This window comes from Eptesicus fuscus, chromosome 15, assembly GCF_027574615.1.
Source record: "Eptesicus fuscus isolate TK198812 chromosome 15, DD_ASM_mEF_20220401, whole genome shotgun sequence".
Taxonomy (NCBI): Eukaryota; Metazoa; Chordata; class Mammalia; order Chiroptera; family Vespertilionidae; genus Eptesicus; species Eptesicus fuscus.
In genome coordinates this window covers 73,694,694-73,718,022 of record NC_072487.1, presented here as the reverse complement: position 1 = coordinate 73,718,022, position 23,329 = coordinate 73,694,694, and the positions used below count along the sequence as shown (strand labels likewise).

Genomic DNA, 23,329 nt, shown 5'->3' with positions numbered 1-23,329 from the left:
GGCAGAGGTGGGAAGGTAGCTCCCCAGTTTCTCACTAGGCGGGCGGTCACCCAGGCCCCCAGTGGCGCCTCCTCCAGTGCAGGTCCCGGGAGGCCCAGAGTTTCCCTTGGTGCCAGGGGATTGTTTTCAGCTCTGTCTGGACCCGCCTCCGGCTCCAGGAGACAGGCCTGGGCGTCACACTCCCTCCTGTCTCCCCATTCTCGTCTGCGGGGTGGGGGCGGCCAGGATTCGAAAAGGCCCCAAAATAAATGGGCCTCTTATCTGATCTCCCAGCCTGGCCTGTTATCTGATCATTACATAATGGCCGTGCGCTGACGGCATGGAGGAGGTGGAGCAGGCGGCCCGGCAATCGGCAATCTGGGAGGAACTGGGGTTCCTGGAAGTCTGGGGAGGGGGCAGGGAAAGTCCGAAGGGAAGGAGGAAGGCGCTGTGCTAATCTGCAGACCAGACCCTGGGTCATGCGGGGCGAGGTGGGTCCGAGGCCCAGCCTGGTCAGCCGTGTGCAGTGCGGCTCCGGCACCGTTAGCCTCTCCGGGCCTCAGTCTCCCCATCTGCATAGGAGGTGCTTGGACTAGGTAACAGCCAAGAAGTGTGTTCAGTGGTTGGGAAAGGGAGAGGGAGGGGAGCTCTGAGAGGCCTGGTGGGCCACAAGGGGCTGGTGTCACGGTTGAGTGTCCTGGGATGAGGGATGGCTGGCCTGACTCCCCCATCAGACCCTCTCGGAGTCCCTCGCCTGCAGGCTGCCCCTCCTCCCCCCACCAGAGAGCCGATTCTCCAGGGTGAAGTCCATCACGTAAATGTGATAAAGGAGCCAGCAGATGCTCTTCCTCATGGAGTCCTCCCCGCCTCTCCGGGTCGTGTTTTCTCTTCTCACTGTCCTTTCACAGACAAGGAGACGGAAGCCCCAAGTGGTGAACTCATTCACCAAAGCCATGTGGCTGTTGGGCCTGAGGTTCGCACCCAGGGCAGCCTGGCTTCAGGGACCTTGCTTTTAACCAAAACGCTGCATTACGCAGGCTCCCTGGAGTCCCTGGCACAGGACAGGTCCAGGCAGGGCCCCGTGGTGGCCAGACGTCCTCGTGCGGGACGTCCCCTTCCCAGCTGCTGCTGGGAGATGGCTCCGTGGCCGGGCGGCCACCCGGTGTTCTCCTCTGACCTCTGGTGGTCCCGATGTCCTCTCTGACCTCTGGTGGTCCCGATGTCCTCTCTGACCTCTGGTGGTCCCGATGTCCTCTCTGACCTCTGGTGGTCCCGATGTCCTCTCTGACCTCTGGTGGTCCCGATGTCCTCTCTGACCTCTGGTGGTCCCGATGTCCTCTCTGACCTCTGGTGGTCCCGATGTCCTCTCTGACCTCTGGTGGTCCCGATGTCCTCTCTGACCTCTGGTGGTCCCGATGTCCTCTCTGACCTCTGGTGGTCCCGATGTCCCCTCTGACCTCTGGTGGTCCCAATGTCCTCTCTGACCTCTGGTGGTCCCGATGTCCTCTCTGACCTCTGGTGGTCCCGATGTCCTCTCTGACCTCTGGTGGTCCTGAGCCCACGGCGGGCGGCGGAAAGGTGGGGGAGAGGAGGAAAGGTGGGGGAGAGGCCGGGTAGGCCGAGCGCTGATTCAGAAGAAGCCTCCCTACTCCCTGCTCTGAGCTGGCGTCGGCTGGACGGCTGGACGTGCGACCAGTCCCTCCTCGCCCAACTTTGATCTCCAAGAAAACAGGAAGTGAGCGCGACAAGATGGAGACACAAACTTCCAAACAGTCTCCCCTCCTCTGTCCTCCTTCCCTCCCCCGGAGCCCCCCTTCCCCCGGCACATTCCTCAGGACGAGGTGTAGGGGCCTCATTTCCTCTTCCTCCTCTGCCGGGTCGGGGTGAAATTCCATTCCCTTCCCTCAGGACCCGCGCTTCCGGGCAGCCCCGTGGCAGGCTCGGCGCCTACCCTACCGCAGCCGCCTGCAGACCTGGGCTGCCCCCCGCCTCACCCCTCCCTGGGGACCAGGAGCGCTCAGCCCTCCTTGGCCCATGCCCCCGGCCCCCTCGAGGCACAAGAGAGGAAGTTCTGTGTTCCAATCTCAGCTCTCGCCTTCCTTCCGAATTTCACCCAGACTGCAGGCTGGGGTGTGCCAACGCGTGCCCCCCCCCCCCCCTGCACAATTAGAGTCGCCAGGTGTAGCAAGTAAAATATAGGGTGCCCCGTGACATTTGAGTTTCAGATAAACAATGGAAAAATTGTAGGGTAAGTATATCCCAGGCAATACTTGGGATATGCTCGTACTTTAAAACTTATTCATTTTTTTACTTACTCACATATAACGGGGTATCCTGCATTTTATCTATCCACCTGACACCTAGGAGCACTGTGGCTTCAGGCAAGAGACTTTTCCTTTCTGAGCCTCGGTTTCTTCATCTGTGGAATGGATACAATGATATCCACCCTGCAGGGTAGCTGTGAGGATGCAGTAAAGCCCTTAGTCAACGCCCAGCACCCAGTAGGCATTCAGAAAGTGGGCGGCATTGTCACCACCTGTTCTTACCGGCCCTCTCTCTGGCTGTGCCTCCCTAACAGGTGTTGCAGAAGCAGTCCATTGCGACCTACAGCCTGTGGACAACGAGGTGACATACATCACCAACCAGGTTCCTGCGGGCTGCGTGGCACAGGTCCCCAATGCCACCGTCGAAGTTCACATCCTCTTCTTGGAGTTCCCAAGGGTGAGTGCCGGATGGCAGGGTCGGGTAGGGACTTAGAGGTAGGCCCAGGCCCGTGGGGGGAGGGGAGTCTTCCTTGGGGCTGTCCCTGGAGCAGCGGGCCGAGTCCTCACCAGGGACCCTGCCAGGAGGGAGACCTGACCATCTCACAGGGCCTGCAAAGGGTGGCATTTCTGGGGCCAGCCTTGGGGCAGTCCTCTGGCCGTCACCACGAGGCCCGGGCAGGAAGGGCTGGGTTGGCCGGAGATCGAGTGGAGGAGAGCCGGGTGGGCAGCGGAGTGGGCCAGGTGAGTTGTGGTTCATGCGTCCCCAGTGCCGGGAGCTCCTCAGCAGACACAGCCCCGCTCGAGGCAGCGCTGACTTTGAGAAAGTTCTTTCCTCCGTGGGGCCTACCTCTCCCTCCCTGGAATGCCCTTCTCCGAACACCTGTGGCCTGGCAAGCAGCCACTCGCCGCAGACCGGAAGCCAGTAATGCCAGCCCCACCCGAGAACCCTCCTGCGGCCCACCCCTGAGTTCTTCCAAGTCCCTCCTCATAACACACCTACTAAGTGTTCACTGTGTTAGGTACTGTGCTAGGCCTACTATGTACAGGAAGTGAGTTTAAAACCATGACATATATTAAATCTCCCACGGGCCCATCTGGCAGGGTCTGTTATGAACCCCATTTTTCAGAGGAGGAAACTGAGGCAGGCCTAGAGAGGCGAAGCAACGTGTCCACGGCCAGAGTTCACCCTAGATCCCCAGGGACTCCAAGCCAGGCCGTCACCTGGCCCCCCAGGGGATCTCCGTGTTCAGGCGTCGCCTGGCCGCCTGGGCTGGTGACCACACCTGGCCGATGTGGCCTCGGGTCCTGATAGCGATTTAATGGTGTCAGCTCCGAGTGAGCTTGTGGCCAACTGGCCCCCGAAACTGTTAAGTTGCCCTGCGTTTGTGCGATGATAAGACAGTTCCCAGACCACCAATATCGGGGGGCCTGCTCCCCACCGCCCTGCCTGCCCTGAGGACTGTGGGGCTCGATAATCCCCGAACGGCAGATAGTGCCGAACACACGTTGTGTGGTTTTCAGGGCCATTGTAATTTTTTTCACGTTGGTGATGATGTGGAAAACGAGATTGCCCTCTGCAAGTTCACTGTGCTTGTTCTACTGTCTGGGTCTCCGTGCCTCCTCTGGGTGACGGGGACTCCCCCCCACCCCTTCCCCGCCCCTAATCAATCCACAGTGAGCCAGAGTCAGAGAAAGGCCACCTGCCAAGCACCCCGGTCTGTGGGAGGCAGGTGTGTGGACAGCCAGCCAGGGTCCGGGCGATGGATGCCTCCTTGGTCAGCACAGGGCAGGGGCACCCCCGCTGCTGTGGGGTGAGGGAGGGCTTCCCGGAGGAAGCAACAACAGAAGCTCATGAGAGAAGGCGGCGGAGGGAAGAGCAGAGGGTAAAGTGAATGCACAGGCAGGCAGGGAGTGGGCCGAGGCTGTGGGCAGCGTGTGGTTCGCTGCGGTTGTAGCATGTAGTTCGCCTCGGGGCAGGGCTGGGGAGATGGAACAGGCCCCGGCGTCATAGTAAGGAGTTTGGTCTTTCTCCTGGGGGCAGTGACAGTCATTGGAGGGTGTGCGGGGGAATGGCAGGGTGCCCCTGTAACTCATCATCTGAGAGCTCACGACAACACACCCTCCCTGTCACCCTCGGCCTCTTCCAGAGAACTCAGTCCATGGGGCGTCTGGCTTTTGGTTCCGGGGGCCGGGCTGCAGGCTCTAGGACTGCCAGGCATGTGCGTTGGAGGGGTGGGGAGAGAGCTGGGATTCGAGGGTTCGGGGCTCCAGTCCTGGATCTGTCACTGGCCAGCACCTCGTGTACTGTTGAGGGGGCTCCTTCTCCCCACTCTCCAGTAGACACACATTTCTTGTGCTCAGGGACTCACCAAAGAGCATCGGAGTATCGGGATCTGGGCCAGGGCCTGGCATATGCCCAACGGCTGTTGAAGGTCTGAGTGAGTGAAGGAATGGAGACATACGTGCACTGCTATGTGACCTTGATGAAGGGCTTAAGAACATGGGCTCTGGAGCCAGCTAGCCTTCGAATGGAACTTTGGCTCCTCCACGTATGACAGCATGGCTTTGGACTGCCTCGGTTTCCCCGGGGGAGATCTGGAGACCCCAGTCCCCCCTCCCAGGGGCCTGTGGGAATCCATGGGACAGCGCAGGCCATGCACGGAGCGCAGGCCTGCCCAGAGGACTGCCCGCCACCCAGTGGCCGTGCTTGTTTCTATACCGGCTGCTCTCTGGGCTCCGGGTCTCACCTGTGAATACCCCATGGTGCCCGGCCTGCCACAGAACATCCTCAGAGCAAATCAAAAATTAACTTGATCCCCGAAGGTTCTTGCTATCAGGTAGCGGGGGCCGGGGCTGTGCGTCTGCTTTCAGAGGGGGGACCTGAGGTCCCGCCTGCTGGAGCCCCTCCACCCCCTGGTGCTCCTGGCCCCCCTACCCCGAGGGTCTAGCCCAGCAGTCGGTCTCCCCAGATCCTCCTGCTGTGACGCCGAAGGGCCTGTGGCTCCCTGGGCAGCACCTTCCTCCCCAAGCAGCACCCAAGGATGAAGTCCCCGGCTCCCTAGCCCCCCTGAACCAGTCCTTGCCAGGTGCCTGCTCTGTGCCTAGAGAGAAAGCGGACCTGGGCCCTGCCCTTGGCCACTTCTAGGCCAAGGTGGGTGCCAGCAGCCCCGGTGCTGAGTGATGGAGTCGGCGATGGGGGACCGCGGGTGGAGGGGGCTGTGGACCCCAGGAGGACAAGCACTGAACGTGGAGGGAAGGGGACTTCAGGGAAGCGGCTCCCCGTGCAGTCAGACAGAGAGGAAGGTCAAGGGCATTCCAGGCAGAGGGCACCGCCTGAGCAAAGGCTTAAAGGCGAGAGGCACGAACTGGCAGCGGTCGTGGGGGTGGCGGCCGTCTCAGCCACCAGCCCAGTCTCCCCCGAGCTGCGGGCACGTTCTGCGGGCGCTGGCACAGCGCCCCGCTTTCCCGTCCATCCCCGCGTGGCCTCGGGTCCTCAGATTTCCTGTGCGTGGGCGGCACATGAACTTGGCAGCCGAGAGCCTCAGGGAAGAGAGGTCCAGAGAGAGAGAGAGTGAGTGTGTGTGTTGGGGAGGTTTACAGACAGACAAGGGGGCCACTGGGCCGGGGCTCTCTCTCGCTGGGTCCCCGAAGGGCAGGCCGGAGCCTGGGTTCCGGGAGGGGGCCCAGGGTCACATCCTGACCCGCGGAGACAGGAAGCCAGCCTGGTGTCTCAGAGATTCCCGTCAGGCTGACTGGACTGACCTGCTGTCCGCCCAGCAAACCCCAGGCAGCCGGGCCAGAGCTGGGACAGCCCGTGATTCACCCCGCTTCTTGGCAAACTCGGGGAGCAGAGCACGCCCCCCACAAGCCGATGGAACCTGCTGGGCTCTTGCACTGACTTACTCCTGGCCTGAGGGGCAGGCAAGGCTGCTCAGACAGAGGGAGAGCAGGAGGGGCCCCAGGTTCCCCCAGAATGTCCTGGGAGGTTGTGCCCTCCGACCTGGGCAAAGGGGGATCCGCCCGGACCCCACAATTAGATCCTCTCTGGCCCTCTTCCAGCTGTGGGTACCTAGGACTCCAGAGATCCCTGCTCAAATGCACCGAGCCTAAACCCCCAGCGGCATGGGGCTCTCTCTTGTCCCATCCTCTAAGGGGGACACAGCGTGGCTGGTTAAGCTCCCCTCAACCTGGAGGCTGACAAGGTGACTATTGCAGGGGGTGGGAATGGCAGAGCTTGGGCACCCGAGCTGGGTTGTTCACCTGTGAACGTGTGAAGAGAAGGGGGTGGCCTGGGAGCCAGGGCCTGCCATTTGTACTCTTGCCCTAGGGCAGTGGTCGGCAAACTCATTAGTCAACAGCGCCAAATATCAACAGTACAACGATTGAAATTTCTTTTGAGAGCCACATTTTTTTATCTTAAACTTCTTCTAATGCCACTTCTTCAAAATAGACTCGCCCAGGCCATGGTCTTTTGTGGAAGAGCCACACTCAAGGGGCCAAAGAGCCTCATGTGGCTCGCGAGCCGGTTTGCCGACCACGGCCCTAGGCCTTGCAGGTATCTGGGGCAGGCTTGGTGGAGGGGCATGGTTTGGGGGTCAGACAGGATAGGCAGGGATGGCGTCTGCTCTCACTGCTGTATCCCCAGTGTCCAGCTCAGGGTCAGTCTGGGAATAAATATTGGACGGATGGATGGATGGATGGATGGATGGACGGACGGATGGATGGATGGTTGGATGGGTGAGTGAGTGAATAATGGGAGAAAGGAGGGGAAGAATATACACATATAAACATTTGCTATTGGCCATTTCCAAGGGGTTAGTGGTGTCACTTGTCCTTCATTATTGGTTGTTTGGGAGTGTTCCTCTTGTTCTCTGCCAAGGTCTGACGGACAGAGCTGTGCCTCCTTTCTGTCCCCCACTGAAAGCACAGAAGCCCTAGCTGGGCCCAGTTCAGGCAAATGAAGTAGGGGTGGGGGGCGCAGGCTGACCAGGGCCCTCAGCTAGGGAAGGTAGCATCTCTCCCCTGGGGGTTCTGGAAGCCCACTCCTGTGGCCACTTGGCTGGAGATCACACCTCCCAGATGTCAAACACTGGAACCCCTAGGAGGCAGGATGGAATCCAGGGGCCACACTGATCCCAACTCCTCCCTACCCAGATGGGGAGACGGAGGCTCAGAGAGGGGGTGCCACAGTGAGGTGTGACTGAGGCATGTCCCAGTTCCAGCTCCCTGCTGCCCACCTCTATGCTGACCTCCACAGGGCGCAAACCATGGCATCTCTGGATGAATGGGCAAGGAGGGGATCGGCGCTAGTGAAGGCTGTCTACTACTCTGTTTAGGTGGGCACTGGACAGCTCACCCTGCAGGCAGAACCTCACTGAATCCTCAAAAGTCTATGAAGTGGCCATATTGTTCAGCCCATTTTCCTGATCAGGAAACTGAGGCCCAGAGAGACATAACTGCCCAGGGCCACTGGTTTGAATTCAGATCAGCCTGGCTTTGACCCCTTCCCCTGCCAGCCCGCCTGTATGTACCATCTGAGTCTGCTGGGCTGGACAGAGGGACGTCTGGCTCCAATCTGCCCGGCTCCAGTCTGACCCTAGGAGGGTGGGAGCTGCAGGCAGCCCCGAGGCTCCACGCCTAGAAGAATTGCTGGAAGCAACTTTCTATAAGTGGCTACTAGTACTCAGGGCCTCCTCACCGAAATCCCCCCTTCCCGCCACCGACCGCCCGGCCAACAATGGCATCTGTGGGACACTGGCCCAAAAATAGAAACGTGGTCTCCCGCCCACCCATTCAGGGAAGAGGCCGGGCAGACCCAGGCTGGCCCGGGTTGCAGAGCTGGGGGTAAGGGGTGGCTGGCCATCCCGCCTCGGCTGGGCTCTCAGAATTCCCAGGATGCCTTAGGAAGACTGGGAGCTTGAGGGTGGGGGGCAAGGCAGGCCCCTGTCTTTGCCTTTGGGCTCCCGGCGGGGAGGGAAGAGGGAAGTCAGTGTGCGTGTGAGCGACCGTGTCGATGAGTCAGGGCCACGGGCTGGAAATGTTTGCTGTGGAAACCCAGACTGGGCTTTTCTCGTAACCAGCCGGACTCAGCCAGTCCCAGGAGCTCGGAGATCCTGGACAGCCTCCCCGAGTGTCCACACTGCTCGCGTGCTGTGTGGTCCTGGCCCATGACGATCTGGCCTCAGACCCCACCCCGCTCCAGCCCCCAAAGCCACAGGGAGGGGCTTGGTGACAACTGAGTGGGCGTTTGGGGTGTGAGCTCTGGGAGAAGAGCTGAGTGTGGTGACAAAGGTTCCACTCTTCTCGTCCCCTCCCCCTCAGCATGACCCGACCCTGACCTCCACTTCTCTTTTCTAAAAAAATATGTTTTTATTTATTTTTAGAGAGGAAGGGAGAGAGAGAGAGAAGCATCGATGAGAGAGAGAAACATCACTCGGCTGCCTCCTACACGCCCCCTACTGGGGATTGAGCCCACAACCCGGGCATGTGCCCTGACCGGGAATCGAACCTGGGACCTCTTGGTCCATGGAACGAAGCTCAGTCCACTGGGCCACACCAGTTCTCTTTTTATTTCCTTTATCCAGAGCCCCACCTGGTGTTGGTTCCTAACCTCGTCCTACCCCTGTTTCACAGATGGGGAAACTGAGGCACAGGGGAACAGGGGCATTTGCAGAACAGCAGCAAGAATGAATGTTCAGGAGGCTCCTTCCTCCCAGCCCAGGGGCTGCGCTCCCAGCTGCTCTCTGTCACCTGCAGTGCTCTCGGCCTGTGGGAGTTCACCGAGGGCCAAAGGATGGACCTCCAGACCGTGGGGTCCATCGGTTTGCCGTGTGTGGAGTCTCAGTGCTCACTCCTCTGGGTGATTTGGGGGAGAGAAGACTAGGCGAGCTGCCCAGAGGTCCAGGGGCTGTGGGCCCCACTCGGGCACCAGGCTGACTTGCACTGGGTGCCTGACGTCGCCACTCTCCGGCAGTTCCCTGAGCCTCACTTGCTGCATCTGTAAAATGGGAGAATACCCAACCCCGCTTCGGCGAGAGGGTGTGCATCATGCTCAGTACAGGGCCAGGCATGGATTAGGCTGACGCATGTGAAATTACTGATATTCAATTGTTGTGTGTATGTGAACAGCTTTATCGAGATAAAATTAGTCCGTTTAAAAGGCACAGTTGAGTGGTTTTTAGCATATATACAGAGTTGTGCAATCATGTTCCATTGTTGAAGCTAACAGTACATTCGCAGTCAAGGTAAGGAAGCTGGGTGCGCCCATTGTCAAGGTTCTGGCAGCTCGGCTGAGCCGGGCCTTTCTCCCCATGACGAGGTGGCTCTCCCTTCTCTTCCATTAACTTCAAGCGGTGACACAATCCTGGGACAAAATGGCAGTTCTAATATTTATATTTGTATCTCCTGTTTGACCAAAATATGATATTAAATCCTGTACTTAATTTTTAAAGTTTAGAATGCATCGTATTTTGGAAAATTGATGAAACATGAGATTTCAAAAATCAAAAGTTATAAACCCATCAGACAACACTAATTAACAAAAATTGTGAACTTATACATAAATTTCAAACACTCATTCTGCTATAAATTAGCATAAAAAGAATTCTTCAAAAATAAGCTCCCTAAATAGCTCCTTAAAATGAAAAAAAAAAAAAAGTTACTTGTGAAACATTGAAAATGGAATGGTATTTGCTCTTTTGTTTTAAGGCACACACGTACAAACAAAGAGTGACTATGGTGTCGTTCCTGAGGAACGGAAACACTTCTCGGCAAATTTTCCAGCGGCTAAAACATTCTGTCCAGCTCTGTGACATCATTTGGGGAAATGGCCAGGAGATAATTAGAGGTTAAATTAAAAATTTTCCACTGATCTCTCCATCTTGAAATCTCTCCCTCGTGTTTGATAAGTTTGAGGAGATGTTTGGGGTCAGGCTGTGTCTTTGCGGAGATTTCCAGCTTTCGAGAGCAGCTGGAGTTAGGGTTTCAGTTAACTCTGGCCCAGAACGTCTTCGAGTAGAGCAGATAGCCCTTCAATAGAAGCTTTGCCTTTGTGGATCGCTGTGTTCTCTTTTCTTCTTGGGAATAAAGAGACATAGAAAACTGTGGCTGGCGGTACAGTGGCTGAGAGGAGAGGCCTGCCCAGGACCACATCCTAAGCTCCATACTTATTTGCTGTGTGTTCGTGGGCAAATGACTTCCCCTCTCTGTGCCCTGTTTCCTCATCTGTGAGACTTATAATGGTACCTACCTCTTTAGGAGTCATTAGATAAAGTACTTAGAACAGTCCTGGCACATAGTAAGCACTATATGTGTTGTTGCTGTTGTTGTTATTATTATTATCTGTTGTTGTTATTTGTTGTTGTTCTGGAAGCGTTCTAAATACATACACCATGATCAATTAAAAATTTTAATGCAGTACCTATCTCTCAAGATATAAATAATCACAACTTCACATTCTTAAAAATATCAAGACAATGGTAGTATATTGACAAAAAGATGAGCATTTTAGTACTTTTTAATATAATATAATAAGGTCAGCCTGGCTGGGGTTGCTCAGTGGATAAGCATCGCCCTGGGAACCAGGAGATCACGGTTTGATTCCTGGTCGGGGCACATGCCCGGGTTGCAGGCTCAATCCCCATCACCCATAGGGGCTGTGCAAGAGGCAGCCGATCAATGATTCTCTCTCATCGTTGATGTTTCTATCTCTCTCTCCCTCTCCCTTCCTCTCTGAAATCAATAAAAAAATATTTTTTAAAAATAATAAGGCCGCCAAAACCGGTTTGGCTCAGTGGATAGAGTGTCGGCCTGCGGACTGAAAGGTCCCGGGTTCGATTCCGGTCAAGGGCATGTACTTTGGTTGTAGGCACATCCCCAGTCGGGGGCGTGCAGGAGGCAGCTGATCAATGTTTCTCTCTCATCGATGTTTCTAACTATCTCTCTCCCTTCCTCTCTGTAAAAAATCAATAAAATATATTTTAAAAAAAATAATAATAATAATAAGGCCAACAGGAATATTGCAAACTGGGGAGGAGTTGATGCCTGGATACTGCTGCATAGGGACAGGCAAGGCCCAGGGTGCCCTCTGAGTCACACGGACACTTGCAGGCCTGGTACACAGCAGGCGCTCCCCAGGAATAAACCTTGATCAGGCTCATCGCGTCTTTTTCTTTCTGTCTTTGGATTTGCTGAGAAGAATCTCCTTCATTCGTGCAGCAAGTATTTCCTGAGCACCTCTAAGGGCCAGGCTGTGCTGGGCCCTGGCGGGCAGGGTGGACAGGCCGGGCAGGGAGAGCTGAGTGAAGGCAGATGGGACAAGGGTCGTCACTACTGCTCTGGGGGGCGCAGTCTATGTCAGCCTGATTGGCCTGTGTCTGTGTGTGTGTGTGTGTGTTTCCCCTGCCCACACCCCAGGCTCTGTCCCAGCTGGATCTGACTGTCCAGATGCCCAAGCAAAATGGCACCCGGGCCCGAGAGGTGCTCCTGGCCCTCGGCCTAGACAAGATGGTCCACCTGCGGCTGCAGGCCCCCGGAGTCCCGCTCCAGCTGGCTTATGTGAGTCACCCCAAACCCTAGGCGGGGGCACCGGCCACGGGAGGCCCCTGCCTGGTGAATCCTGTGGGGCCCCGACAGAGAGAACCCAAAAAGCAGCGGGGTCGGGGGTAAAGAGTTTAAACCTGGAGATGGGGTGCAGGTGGATGGGCAACGCTGGGCAGCTCCATCTTCTCACAGAGCCTCAGTTTCCCCATCTGTTAGGTGGCAGAATGGGGACTCGGTGACATCCCATAAAATAACCTTGTCACTGTCTTTGAAAAAATTCCAAGTCGTCTATTTGAAAATGTTTAAATACAGAGAAAAAGGTCAGGAGGAAACCTAACAAGGCAGTAACAGGAGTTAGGGCTGGAAAGCGGGAGTATGAGAGACATTTATTTTGTTCTTTGCACTTGGTGGAATTTGCAAGACTTGCTCTAATTAACGTGGCCTGTGTCGGAGAAAAATTATGTTTTAAAAGCTCACATTTTAAAGAGAAGAGGTAACCGGCGGGGACTCCCAGCAAGGGAGCTCAGGGCTCCTTCCCCCACGTGGGAGGCCCTAGGAAGTGCCCCCCAGATGTGAGCAGCTGTTGTTTACGGCCAGAGAAACGGGGGGAGGGGGTGTGTGAGGACTGAGGACAGCAAATATAATGGCGGGGGGCGGGGGGGCAGAAAGAAAAATGGAAATGGAAAAAAGGAGGGCCCATGTGGGAGGGACAGCCAGACACCGGAAGTCCCGAGGCAGAGGTGGGGGAGATAGAGACGAGGGACAGGAGGACAGAGCCAGATCCAAGCTGCCTGGGAGACAGGCCCAGAGGCAGAGTGAAGTTGCGGGGGGCGGGGGGGCGGTTGGGGGGGGGCGCCTGGGACAGAATCCAGACTGGCAGCGGGGACACCATGGAGACAGACAGAGATGGCCAGCGTGAAAGATCTGGGAGGGGAGGAGCACCGGGCTCAGGCCCAGGAACAGCACCCCGAGCCTCCGCGTGTCTCCCCAGGACCCCAAGCATGTCATCGCCGAAATGCCCCAAGGAGTCAGCGCCATACCTCTGCCAGCCTTGAAGAGCCAGCTCCTCACCTGGGCAGGTTCCAAGGGAGCCATCACCTCTGTCGCTAAGCTGAGCGACCCCAAGAACATCCTCCTCCGCCTGGACCAAGGTCAGCTGCTCCCGCCGCCCCTCTGGGCTCCAGGCCGGAGGGATCCGCATTCCCCTGCCCATTCCTCCGGTGGGGACACCAGCCGCCAAGCAGGGCCGTGATTTGCCCCAGGCCACATCGAGCAACCAGGCCCTTATTGGGACAGTTATTGCCTCTTCAGCAAATACGAGCGGGAACCATGGGAAATTGCTAGCTTGTCCGCTTTTTGACCCAGAAAAACAGCATGTTCATATTATTTACTGTGTGCACCTACTGTGTGCCAAGCCCTGTGCACGGCATGTGGGGACTCTCTGGGAACAGACACAGTCCCTGGTGGGGAGATAAAGACCCCATAAGTACATGGCATGGCTTCAGGTCACGGGCAGCGAGGTGCTCTGGCCTCAGGGCTTCCTCCCTAACCTGCGCCATGCTCATCCCCGTGTGAGCCCCGGGTGGGTGACAAGGAAACAGAGGCGGGGGGACGTGCCCTGGGTCTCTGGGCAGTACATGGTGGAGGGGAGATTTGAACCCTGGTCCTCCCATGCCCCCCACTTCCCATGCTCCATCCTGTCTGCCCCAACTCTACGGTGGGGAAGGGTGGGCCTCGGTGTTAGGTGCCGGCTGCTCCGGAAGGGGACTGAGGACGCTTGTCTCTGCAGCCCCGAGGTCGCCGTCCTCCTGCAGTCTCCAGCCCAACATGGACATGGGCCACAGGCTCGAATGGGGGCCGCACACCGAGGGCTCCGTCCGCGGCTGCTCCTTGGAGGGTGTGGCTGGTCACAAGCAGGCGCACATCTTGAGGGTCCTGCCGGGCTCCGAGGCCAGGTAAGGGTGCCCGGCCCCGTCGGCACCCCTCCCCTACTAAGCACCCCCCTGTCCTCCCCGCTCCAGGTAAGAATAGAGTGGCCCCCACCTCTCTCTGGGCCCCGCCCCTATGAGCCCAAGCCCCGCCCATTCCACATCCATTCCTCACACCCACGTCCCACCAGGTAACAGCCTTGTGCCCACTTGGCCTGCCCCCGGCAGGACCCTCCCGATCCGGCCTTCCCGCCGGCGCTGACGGGCGGTCTGTCCCCCCGCAGGCCCCGGACAGTGACTGTGGAGGTGAAGCTGAGCTGCACTTCAGGGGATCCTGACGCTGTGCTCATCCTGCAGGGCCCACCGCACGTGTCCTGGCTCATCGACGCCAACCACAACATGCAGATCTGGGTAAGTCCTGCTCCCAGACCGGACAGCCGTGCGGGCCTCTCCAAGGCTCCGGAAGGAGAGGGCCCAGATGCCCTGCACCAGCTCCCACCCCTGAGCCTTTGCACCTGATGATGATGCTTCTGGCCCCACCCTGTTCCTCTGTTCACCGCCTGTCCTTCCTTCAGACCTAGATGCCGCCTCCTCCAGGGAGCTTTCCATCATCTCCTTGGGAGGCCCTTAACCCCACCCACAGGCTCATGGAAAGTTCCTAGAACAGCGAACCGCATGCTGAACTGAAGGACAAACAGTAGCCAGTAGATGAGGGGAGGGGGCCCCGGCAGAGAACACAGCAGGAGCAAAGGAGAGGCCTGGCCGAACCCTGGCTGGGCTGCGGCACCCGGCCAGGCTGTGTGCCCCTGACTCGGACCCCCTGCCCTGCCTCTCGCCCTGTCATTAGGCCACTGGGAAATACTCCTTCAAGATCTTTCCAGAGGAGAGCATCAGTGGCCACGTGCTCCCAGACACACCCCAGGGCCTGCTTGGGGAGGCCCAGAGGCTCAACGCCAGTGTGGTGGCGTCCTTCGTGGAGGTCCCTCTGGCCAGTGCCATCTCTCTTCAGGCCAGCAGCTGTGGTGAGCAGCCGGCTCCTTTCCCTCGCCCTCCTGCCTTCCTTTGCCCTCTCCCTGGATCAGTCGCCACCGTGTGGTGTGCACCCCGTTCCGCTGTGTGAGCCTAGCAGGTCGCATCAGCCCGTGAGAGCCCCGTTGTCCGCTCCTGCCACGCGGGGACAGTGAGAGTAGCTACCTACAGACACGCTTGGTGGCTGTCCCTCGGTGACTGTGCACCTGGCCCGCCTCTGCTGCCCCGCAGGTAATCCGCCGCCCTCACCCACACCTGTGCCCACCACCCCTCCCAAGGAGAGCTGCAACGAGGGGCTGCTCATGACCCTGCTCCAGCCCAACTGCTCCGATGACACCATGACGCTGGAGCTCAAGAAAAACCTTATCTGGGTAAGGGAACCCCTGCCCCTCTGGCCTGGCTGACAGGGCCCAACCGGTCCCTCCTCTGACCTACGAATCTTGGGGTCCTAACCCTGGATTTCTCACATCCTCCCCAAGTTTCGGTTTTCCCGCTTGTGAAATGGGGTTGAAAATGGTTCCTACTGTGTGGTGAGAACTAAATGAGGCCTGACACGCTGAGCCAGCTGTGGTGCGCAGTGAGTGCTCAATACATAGCTCCGAGGTCGTTGTCGGTATTCATTCTGAAAGCAAGCTGAGCCGGGTGCTCAGAATACCTCCACAATATGAAGAACAAGGATATTTATTAAAAAACTAGAGGTCCGGTGCATGAATTCGTGCACAGGTGGGGTCGAGCCAGCCCACCCCCGATCCAGCTGGATTGGGCCTGGCCCCGCCCCCTGGTCAAACTCCTGGTGGAGGGGACAATTTGCATATTAGCCTTTTATTATATAGAATTATGTAGTATAACACAGGCTTTAAAAAATGTGGAAAAAAGTAGAAAAGAAGAAAATCTCAATCTCTCCATCCAAAGACAATGGCTACCAACATTTTGGTTTGGTTCTTTCTAGAATGTATTCCCTGTGTGTGTGTATGTGTGTGTGTGTGTGTGTGTGTGTGTGATATTTATATATATATACACATATATATATTTTTTTTTATTCACTTCAGAGAGGAAGGGAGAGGGGGAGAGAGGTAGAAACATCAATGATGAGTCATTGACCAGTTGCCTCTTGTACACCCCACACTGAGGATCAAGCAGGCATGTACCCTTGACCGGAATCGAACCTGGGACCCTTCAGTCCACAGACTGATGCTTTATCTATTGAGCCAAACAAACCAGGGCCTCTGTGTGTTTCTTATATGGTGGAATCATATCATATGCACTTGTGTGTCTCCCTATATAGTCTCTTAACGTATTTTTGAACTTTGACATATGTACTTAATATCGCGTTTAATGAGCACATATTATTCCATCATATTGACAGGCCATCATTAACCCCTCCTCCCTTTTAGACATTTAGCTTGTTTCCAGTTCTGTAATATTATAAAAATGCAGAAAATGTCACTGTGCAGACTTTTTAAAATATGGGGTTGTTTTCTTAGGCTGGATTTCCACATTAGTGAGATTGCTGGGTTAAAGTGAGTGAACTTTCTGGGAGTTTTGATACATGTTGACAACCCACTTTCCAAAAGATGATTCCAGCTTTTACTGCTGATTTATGAGAGCACCGTGACTCTCTCTCTCTCTTGACTCTAATTTTTGTTTAAAAAAGCCTTTGCCAATGTGGGAGGTGGAATGTGGTGTTCCAGTCTTATTTTAATTTATACTCTTTGCTTAGTAGTGAGTGTGGGCATGGCTCCATATGACTGATAATAACCTGAGGCTCTTTATCACTGTGGCTTGGTATTTTTCTTGATGATTTTTACGAGCTTACATAAAAAAAAAAAAAAAAAAAAAAAAAAAAGTGGGTCCTTTGTCCTTCATTCTTACCGAGATAATTCCTCCCGGTTTGTTATAGTTCTTTAAATTTTGGCTACAGTTGTTTGTAACATTTTGGGTATTTGAAAAAACTGGGCCATTCTAGCTCCCCATCTTCCCTTTTGTGACGTCTTCTGGCTGTTCTGAGGCCAGAAACCTTGCTGCTGGAGCCTCAGCAAATCATCCATGTCCTCTGGGACTTGTAGGACTTTTAAGTCTATGCTTAAGTCCATGGGGGAGTTTTGGGGTGTTTTTTTTTTTGGGGGGGGGGAGTGGTATAGCGGCCTATATGAAGCTCTGTCTGTCTGCTGCCTCCTCCCTGCCTGCACCTGCCCCAGCAGATGTCGGGGAGGGGGGGGAGGTGGTGCGGTGACCAGCGATAGGTGGCATTACTGTTACCCAGTGCCAAGGGGCTTGGATGACTACATTGTCACCCATCAATCTTGGGAACATGACACTGCACTAAAAAGAATGTGCTAGACCTATACATGTAGACACAGAGAGATGTATATAATTTATTGTTCAGTAAGAAAACCAAGCCACAGCATAAAGGACAGTATGGTGCCATTTGTTAAAAAATGCAAAAAAAAAAAAATAGCCCTGGCTGGTTTGGCTCAGTGGACAGAGCGTTGGCCTGCAGACTGAAGGGTCCCGGGTTCGGTTCCAGTCAAGGGCACATGCCCGGGTTGCAGGCTCGATCCCCAGTAAGGAGCATGCAGGAGGCAGCCAATCAATGGTTCTCTCTCATTACTGATGTTTCTGTCTCTCTCTCCCTCTCTCCCTTCCTCTCTGAAATCAAAAAAATAAATACAAAAAATAAATCCACACATTTCCTCTGAGTACGTACATATGTCTGTATAGAAGAAAACAGAAAGAAAAGGGTCTGAACAGATTCACCCCCAAACACAGGGCATGCAGCCTCTCATGGGTTTATGGAAAGCGGTCAGCGTGCATGCGGATTTGAGCCCAGGCCCGGGGTCACTGGGGCTTCCCCTTTGTATTTGGGGGGTTAATGTCTCCTCAGGTGTCCTGGGCAGCGAGGGGCAGCAGCAGTCAGGGACAGCGTTCTGGGGGTGGGTGTGAGCTGGCTGACCTCACGGGGGACCTCTAACCACCCACTCACCTCTAAGACGGAGATTCTTTGATGCTAAAAATGTGACTGAGAAACTTTAAGATTTGATTCTTCTAAAACAGGAGCTGGCAAACTAGGGCCCACTGCCTGTTTCTGTCAATAAAGTTTTATTGGCACACAGCCACAGCCACGTGTACATATGGTCTGTGGCCGCTTTCAGACTTTGAAGGCAAAGTTGGGTAATTACAACAGAGACCACCTGGTCTGCAAAGCCTCACATACTCTCTGGCCCTTTCAAGCACAGGCAGGCCCAGGAGCCCATGGTTCTGAGATTGGATTATGCTGGTGAGGTCTGCATACCCCTGGGGCCATGAGCAATGACTGTCGAACTCACATGAATTTTAAAATTGTAATAGTTCTGCATTTATTTTAATATATATTAGAAGGAAAACAATACATAGTAAATCCAACGCACAGTGTCGCACACTGTATTGCTTAAGACAAGATTAAGTACAAAATCGGTCAAATTCGGGAAAGGGATCATCTTAAATGGTGCAGGATGACAAAATCTAACACAAACGGAGAGGGGAGCAGAGGAGGGCTGGGGCCCTGGGTTTTGATCCGCCCTGGGTGCTGGGGTGGACAGACCCCAGGGAGCCGGGTGCCTCCTGACGGTGTCCCCCAACCCCGGCCTAGTCTCTGAAGTGCAACATCAGCAGCCTGACCTTCTTGGACCCGCGCTGCCAGGCTGAGGACAGAGGCGACCAGCTCGTCCTGCACAGCACCTACTCCAGCTGTGGCATGAAAGTGACGGAAAATGTGGTCACAAATGAGGTAAGAGCTGGGGCAGGAAAGGGAACAGCCTACGGGGTGCCCCCCTCAGGCGCCTCCTGGATCTGAGGGGCTGAGGGCCTTTGGGGGGCGTGGGGCGTGGTGCTGGGTAGGAAGACAAGGCCCAGGTGGCCAGGGATGGCTCCGCCTGCCCATCTGTAAACCGGTGACCGGGTGGGGTCTCCTCGGTCGTTTTTGGCTGACCGGCTCCGTGGCTCTGTCTCTGCAGGTGGTCGTCCGCCTCCTGTCCAGCTCATCACCGCAGCGGGTGAGATGGATGGTCACCGGGTGAACATCCGGTCCGGGTCCCCGGGTCCCGTCCAGGCCTGGGAGGGAGCAGGCCCAGGAAGCTCGCCCTCACCCTGGCTGCCCTGTGCCTTCAGCGGGGCTCAGCCTCGCCTTCTGTGCAGCAGAAGCAGGACTGTTGAGGGTTATGTTCTCGGCCTTGCGAGTCAGCAGGTTCTAGCAGATACTGGCTGTGTGGCCTTGGGCCAAACACTCACTCTTTCTGGGCCCAAGGTCATGTGTGTGAGCAGTGGCATCAGAGGATCCCCTGTGGGGTGCTCATGAGCAGCCACTGAGATGACACAGGGAAAGCATTTCACACAGGCCAGGTCCGGAGTGAGTTCTTAATATTAGTTTGGTGTGGGCTTTTTGTTTGTTTTAAATATATTTGTATTGATTTCCGAGAGGGAGAGGGAGAGAGAGAGAGAAACATCAATGATGAGAGAGAATCATCGATCGGCTGCCTCCTGCACGTCCCACACTGGGGATCAAGCCCACAACCTGGGCATGTGCCCTGACCGAGAATCGAACCCTGACCTCCTGGTTCATAGGTCGATGCTCAACCACTCAGCCAGCCAGCCAGGATGGTGTGTTTTTTTTAAAGATGAGGGTGAGGGTCAGGCAACTCCTCTGGACCATGACCCCTGCTCCCATCCCCACCCCTCACCTCCCTGGGGGCGCCTCCCGGCCTGACCACCTCCCTCCACCTCCCGCAGAAAGCAGTGCAGTGCATCAGCATGAAGGGCCTCTCCTTGCAGCTGGGCCTCTACCTCACCCCGCAGTTCCTGCAGGCCTCCAACGCGATTGAGCTGGGGCAACAGGGCTTCGTGCAGGTACTGGACCTGACCTCCCAGGGCTGCCCACTCCCGGGGTTTCTCCGAACCTTGCTTCCCACCGTTAGTACAGAGATGAGAATGCAACTTCCCAGAGAAAGGAGGGAGCCAGGCGGAGCACGATGGAGGGGAGAGATAGAAAAGGCAGAGCTCAGAGACGTGGAATGGAATGTCACCTCCTCCAGGCAGGCCCACGACTGTGCCACCATCGGGGCTCAGGGCAGGACCTCTAGAATGAATCTCGCTTATCTCATGAGAGCAGGCAGGGCGGAGCGTGAAGAGGAACCGCTCACGCCTGTCCCCTTGCCTACCTACGCAGGTGAGCATGTCCCCGCCGACCGCTGGGATCATGCTCAAACTGGACAGCTGCCAGCTGGACTTGAGGCCTGAGGCAGACACCGTGGAACTCATCCAGAACCAGGCAGCCAAGGGCAGCTGTGTGAGCCTGCTGGAGTCCAGCCCCCGTGGTGACATGCGCTTCAGCTTCCTCCTCCGTGGCTACATGGTGCCCACGCCCAAGGCTGGCACCCTCAGCTGCACCGTAGCCATGCGTCCTAGTACTTCATCCCTGGTGAGTGGGGCCTGGGCCAGGACCAATGTCAGGGGTGGCTTTCGGGTGTGAGGGTTTCAGGAAGGGACACACAGCCCAGGAGGATGTGAGACCAGGTGGCGAGGGGCAGAGCCAGTCAGGTGCGGCTCCTGCTATCAGGGGTACTCCTTCTGCAACCCCACAGCCTCTGAGGACTTTGCTGTGTGCTCAACATTGGTAGGCTATGTAGCTGCAACCGTCCGTTCATCCATCCGTCCACCCACTATCCCTCCCAGTCATTCGTCCATAGTCCTTCCACCATCCCAGTCATCCACCCACCCACCCACCCATGAAGCATGATCACCAGTGTAATATCTGTGAACAGGAGGCCTCGGGGAAGAGGGCTCGGACAGAGGAGACAACCTTCTGACTTTCTGCATTTACTAGTCACAGCGCTTCACCGTCCAGTGGATCTCCACTCCGGGCACTCGGCCTGGACACACGGCCCTCTCAGGCCCTTCACACACAGGGTCTCTGGTTGTGTAGAACATTCCAGTAGCAGCCAGGGGTTGTCCCCGAACACACCTCCATAGCACAGCTCTCCCAGGGCCTGCTCGAGGGCTCCCAGCTAGAAAGTGGTGGGATGGGATGCAAAGCCAAGGCCCAGGGGGGGCTGGGACTGGGGCCTGGTGCCGGGGAGGAAGCCGGAAGGCTCCCGCTCAGAGGCTGTGCCACACCCGCTCTCTTCCTTCCCCAGGAGGTCCGCAGGCCCGTCTCCATGCGCCTGAACATCGTCAGCCCTGACATGCCTGGTGAGCTCTCCCCAGGTCTCTCTGGGGTTCACGGCTGAGGTCAGAGTGGGGCACAACAGACGACCCAGAGGGATGGGGGCCTAGGCTCACAGCAGGGAGGACCCGAGAGAGAGCAGCCCTGGGGGGAGGGCAGGGCACCCCAGCTGCGTCTTCCAGATGGAGAGACTCCTCTGCTCATGACCGCCCTGTGGGACGGGACTCTGGACCCCATGTGGCTAGTTGACCTCATTGGGGGGGATGGGGCCTTCAGACTCAGGTCTGGATGGGACAGGGGACAGGAAGCACCATGGGGTGGGGCTGGCCTCGCCTTAAGGCCCCCAGTGCGGAGGATGCCCTTCAGCCCAGCACCCTCCAGCCTCTGTTAGTTCCCAGGCCCCCACCAGACAGAAGAGTCCCTGACCCTGGAGGCAGATTGGGGATACCCCCCTCTTGGCCACCCAGGCCAAGCCAGGATGGAGCCCCACTCCCGGCTCACAACCAGGAGACAAGGGCTAATAACCCCAGTGCATGGAGAGGGACTCAGGCCCAATCACACTGGAGTCAGGGGTGTGGGAGGAATGAGGCTTGGAAAACTCAAGAGCCGAGCTAGAGAGCCCTCAGAGTTGGTCTGCCTGTCCCTACCGGGGCATCGGGCTCAGAGGGGGCAGGGCCTGACCCAAGGTTACACAGTGAGGAGGGCCAGGCTCTGGACTCCCAGGCCCCACTTTTTGCTCCGATTATGCCAGCCAGCCTCCCTAAAATGCATCTCCCTCAGCGGAGGGAGGCAGGGCATGGCCCAAAAGGCCTGGATAGGCCCTCTTGGTGAATGGTCAGAGCAGTCACAGCTGAGTGCCAGGCGTGGGTGTGTTGAACCCATTTGCTAGATGAGGAGACTGAGGTTGCTAGAGAAGTCAGGGCAGTGGGTGAGCTGGGACTCACACCAAAACCTGTGCTCCTGGCCAGCACAAGAGCAGGGAGCCAGGGTGGGGGCCAGGGAGGAGGCAGCAGCGCTGACCTAGCCGTCCCTCCCTCGGCCGCACAGGCAAAACCCTCGTCCTGCCCGCCGTGCTGGGCATCACCTTCGGCGCCTTCCTCATCGGGGCCCTGCTCACCGCTGCGCTCTGGTATATCTACTCGCACACACGTGAGTATCCCAGGCCCCCACCACGAGTGCTCAGGACCCCGCTACCACCACCCGGGGGAGCCCAGCAAAGCCTCTGGGGGAGTGGGGAGCCCTGGCCGGGGCCCTGACCTCCGCCCCTGCCCCCAGGTCCCCCCAGCAAGCGGGAGCCCGTGGTGGCGGTGGCTGCCCCGGCCTCCTCAGAGAGCAGTAGCACCAACCACAGCATCGGGAGCACCCAGAGCACCCCCTGCTCCACCAGCAGCATGGCGTAGTGCCCAGCCTGGAGCCCCGGGGGCCGCCCGGCCAGCCCTTGCCCAGCCGGAGAGACTGAGCAGCCACCAGCTGGGAACCACTGATCATGAACTCACCCCAGGATCCCAACCCTTCTACTCGGCCAAGGATGGACCATGCCCTCTGCCTCTTTCTCAGAGGCCTGCTGCCGGCGGGGGCACCAGCCTGGAACACCTTGGGGTCCCCCCACCCCACCCTGCAGAACCTTCAAGCTCAGTGGGCCTGGGGTACGGCTGCCCAGGACCACAGAGAGACAGAACACTGCCCTATATGTCCACATTGTTGTAGAAACCCACGTCCCTGTTATCCTGAACTGGATCCAGCCCTCGATGATCTGGGCTGGGCTGGGCAGGAGGTGAGAACTCAAAAGACTCTGCCCAGCCTCCTCAGGCCAAAAGTGCCTCCTCCGTGACCAGCCCAGAACCACCAGGATCTGATCCCAGCAGCACAGCTTTGGACCGGCACAACTTTGGGGGGAGGGGGGGAATTGAAGCCGAGGAATGCCCAGCCTGGGAACGGGGGAGCCTAGCTCCTTCCTGCAACTGTCACATGGAGACCCCCTCCCTCCTCGCCCATCAGGAAGGCAGCAGATAGGAGTGGCCAGGCTGCCTGACCTGGGCCCACCCCTATATACTCATCACCAATAAATCAGACCATGAAACCAGTGCTAGGCTGGGAGAAGGGAAGGGGCCCCTAAAATGATGGGGGGAGGCAGCTCTGGGTTCAAATCCTGAACCTGTCACTTGTTGGCTGTGACTGTGGGCAGGTGCCACGGCCTCTGTAAGCCAGTCAGTTCCCTCGTCTGTGAAATGGGAATGAGAACTCTCAGGCACGAGGTCTCCGTGGGGAGTTGTGCAAAGCGGTGGTCGACAAACATCAGGCCACTGAGGCTCAGAAGGGAGAGGCCTGTCCCAGGCCACACAGCCAGGCTCCTACACAGTCCATTTTCTGTGCCACCACAGCCCCCATCCCCC

At 57.0% G+C, this 23,329-nt stretch overlaps 1 protein-coding gene across 1 annotated transcript in view; it reads left to right on the top strand.

Annotated features, from left to right (window-relative positions):
- The window catches only part of ENG (endoglin), a 29,876-nt gene extending 6,857 nt beyond the window's left edge, over positions 1-23,019 (top strand). The window contains exons 2-15 of the mRNA XM_054726760.1: positions 2,558-2,700; positions 11,658-11,798; positions 12,775-12,934; positions 13,573-13,738; positions 13,996-14,122; positions 14,559-14,733; positions 14,972-15,111; positions 18,369-18,506; positions 18,733-18,771; positions 19,505-19,621; positions 19,941-20,192; positions 20,908-20,962; positions 21,984-22,085; positions 22,212-23,019. Of these exons, the coding sequence (XP_054582735.1) occupies positions 2,558-2,700; positions 11,658-11,798; positions 12,775-12,934; positions 13,573-13,738; positions 13,996-14,122; positions 14,559-14,733; positions 14,972-15,111; positions 18,369-18,506; positions 18,733-18,771; positions 19,505-19,621; positions 19,941-20,192; positions 20,908-20,962; positions 21,984-22,085; positions 22,212-22,336 (1,880 nt within the window). The 3' untranslated portion in view covers positions 22,337-23,019. The remainder of the gene's footprint in view (positions 1-2,557; positions 2,701-11,657; positions 11,799-12,774; positions 12,935-13,572; positions 13,739-13,995; positions 14,123-14,558; positions 14,734-14,971; positions 15,112-18,368; positions 18,507-18,732; positions 18,772-19,504; positions 19,622-19,940; positions 20,193-20,907; positions 20,963-21,983; positions 22,086-22,211) is intronic.
- Positions 23,020-23,329: the final 310 nt, after the last annotated feature.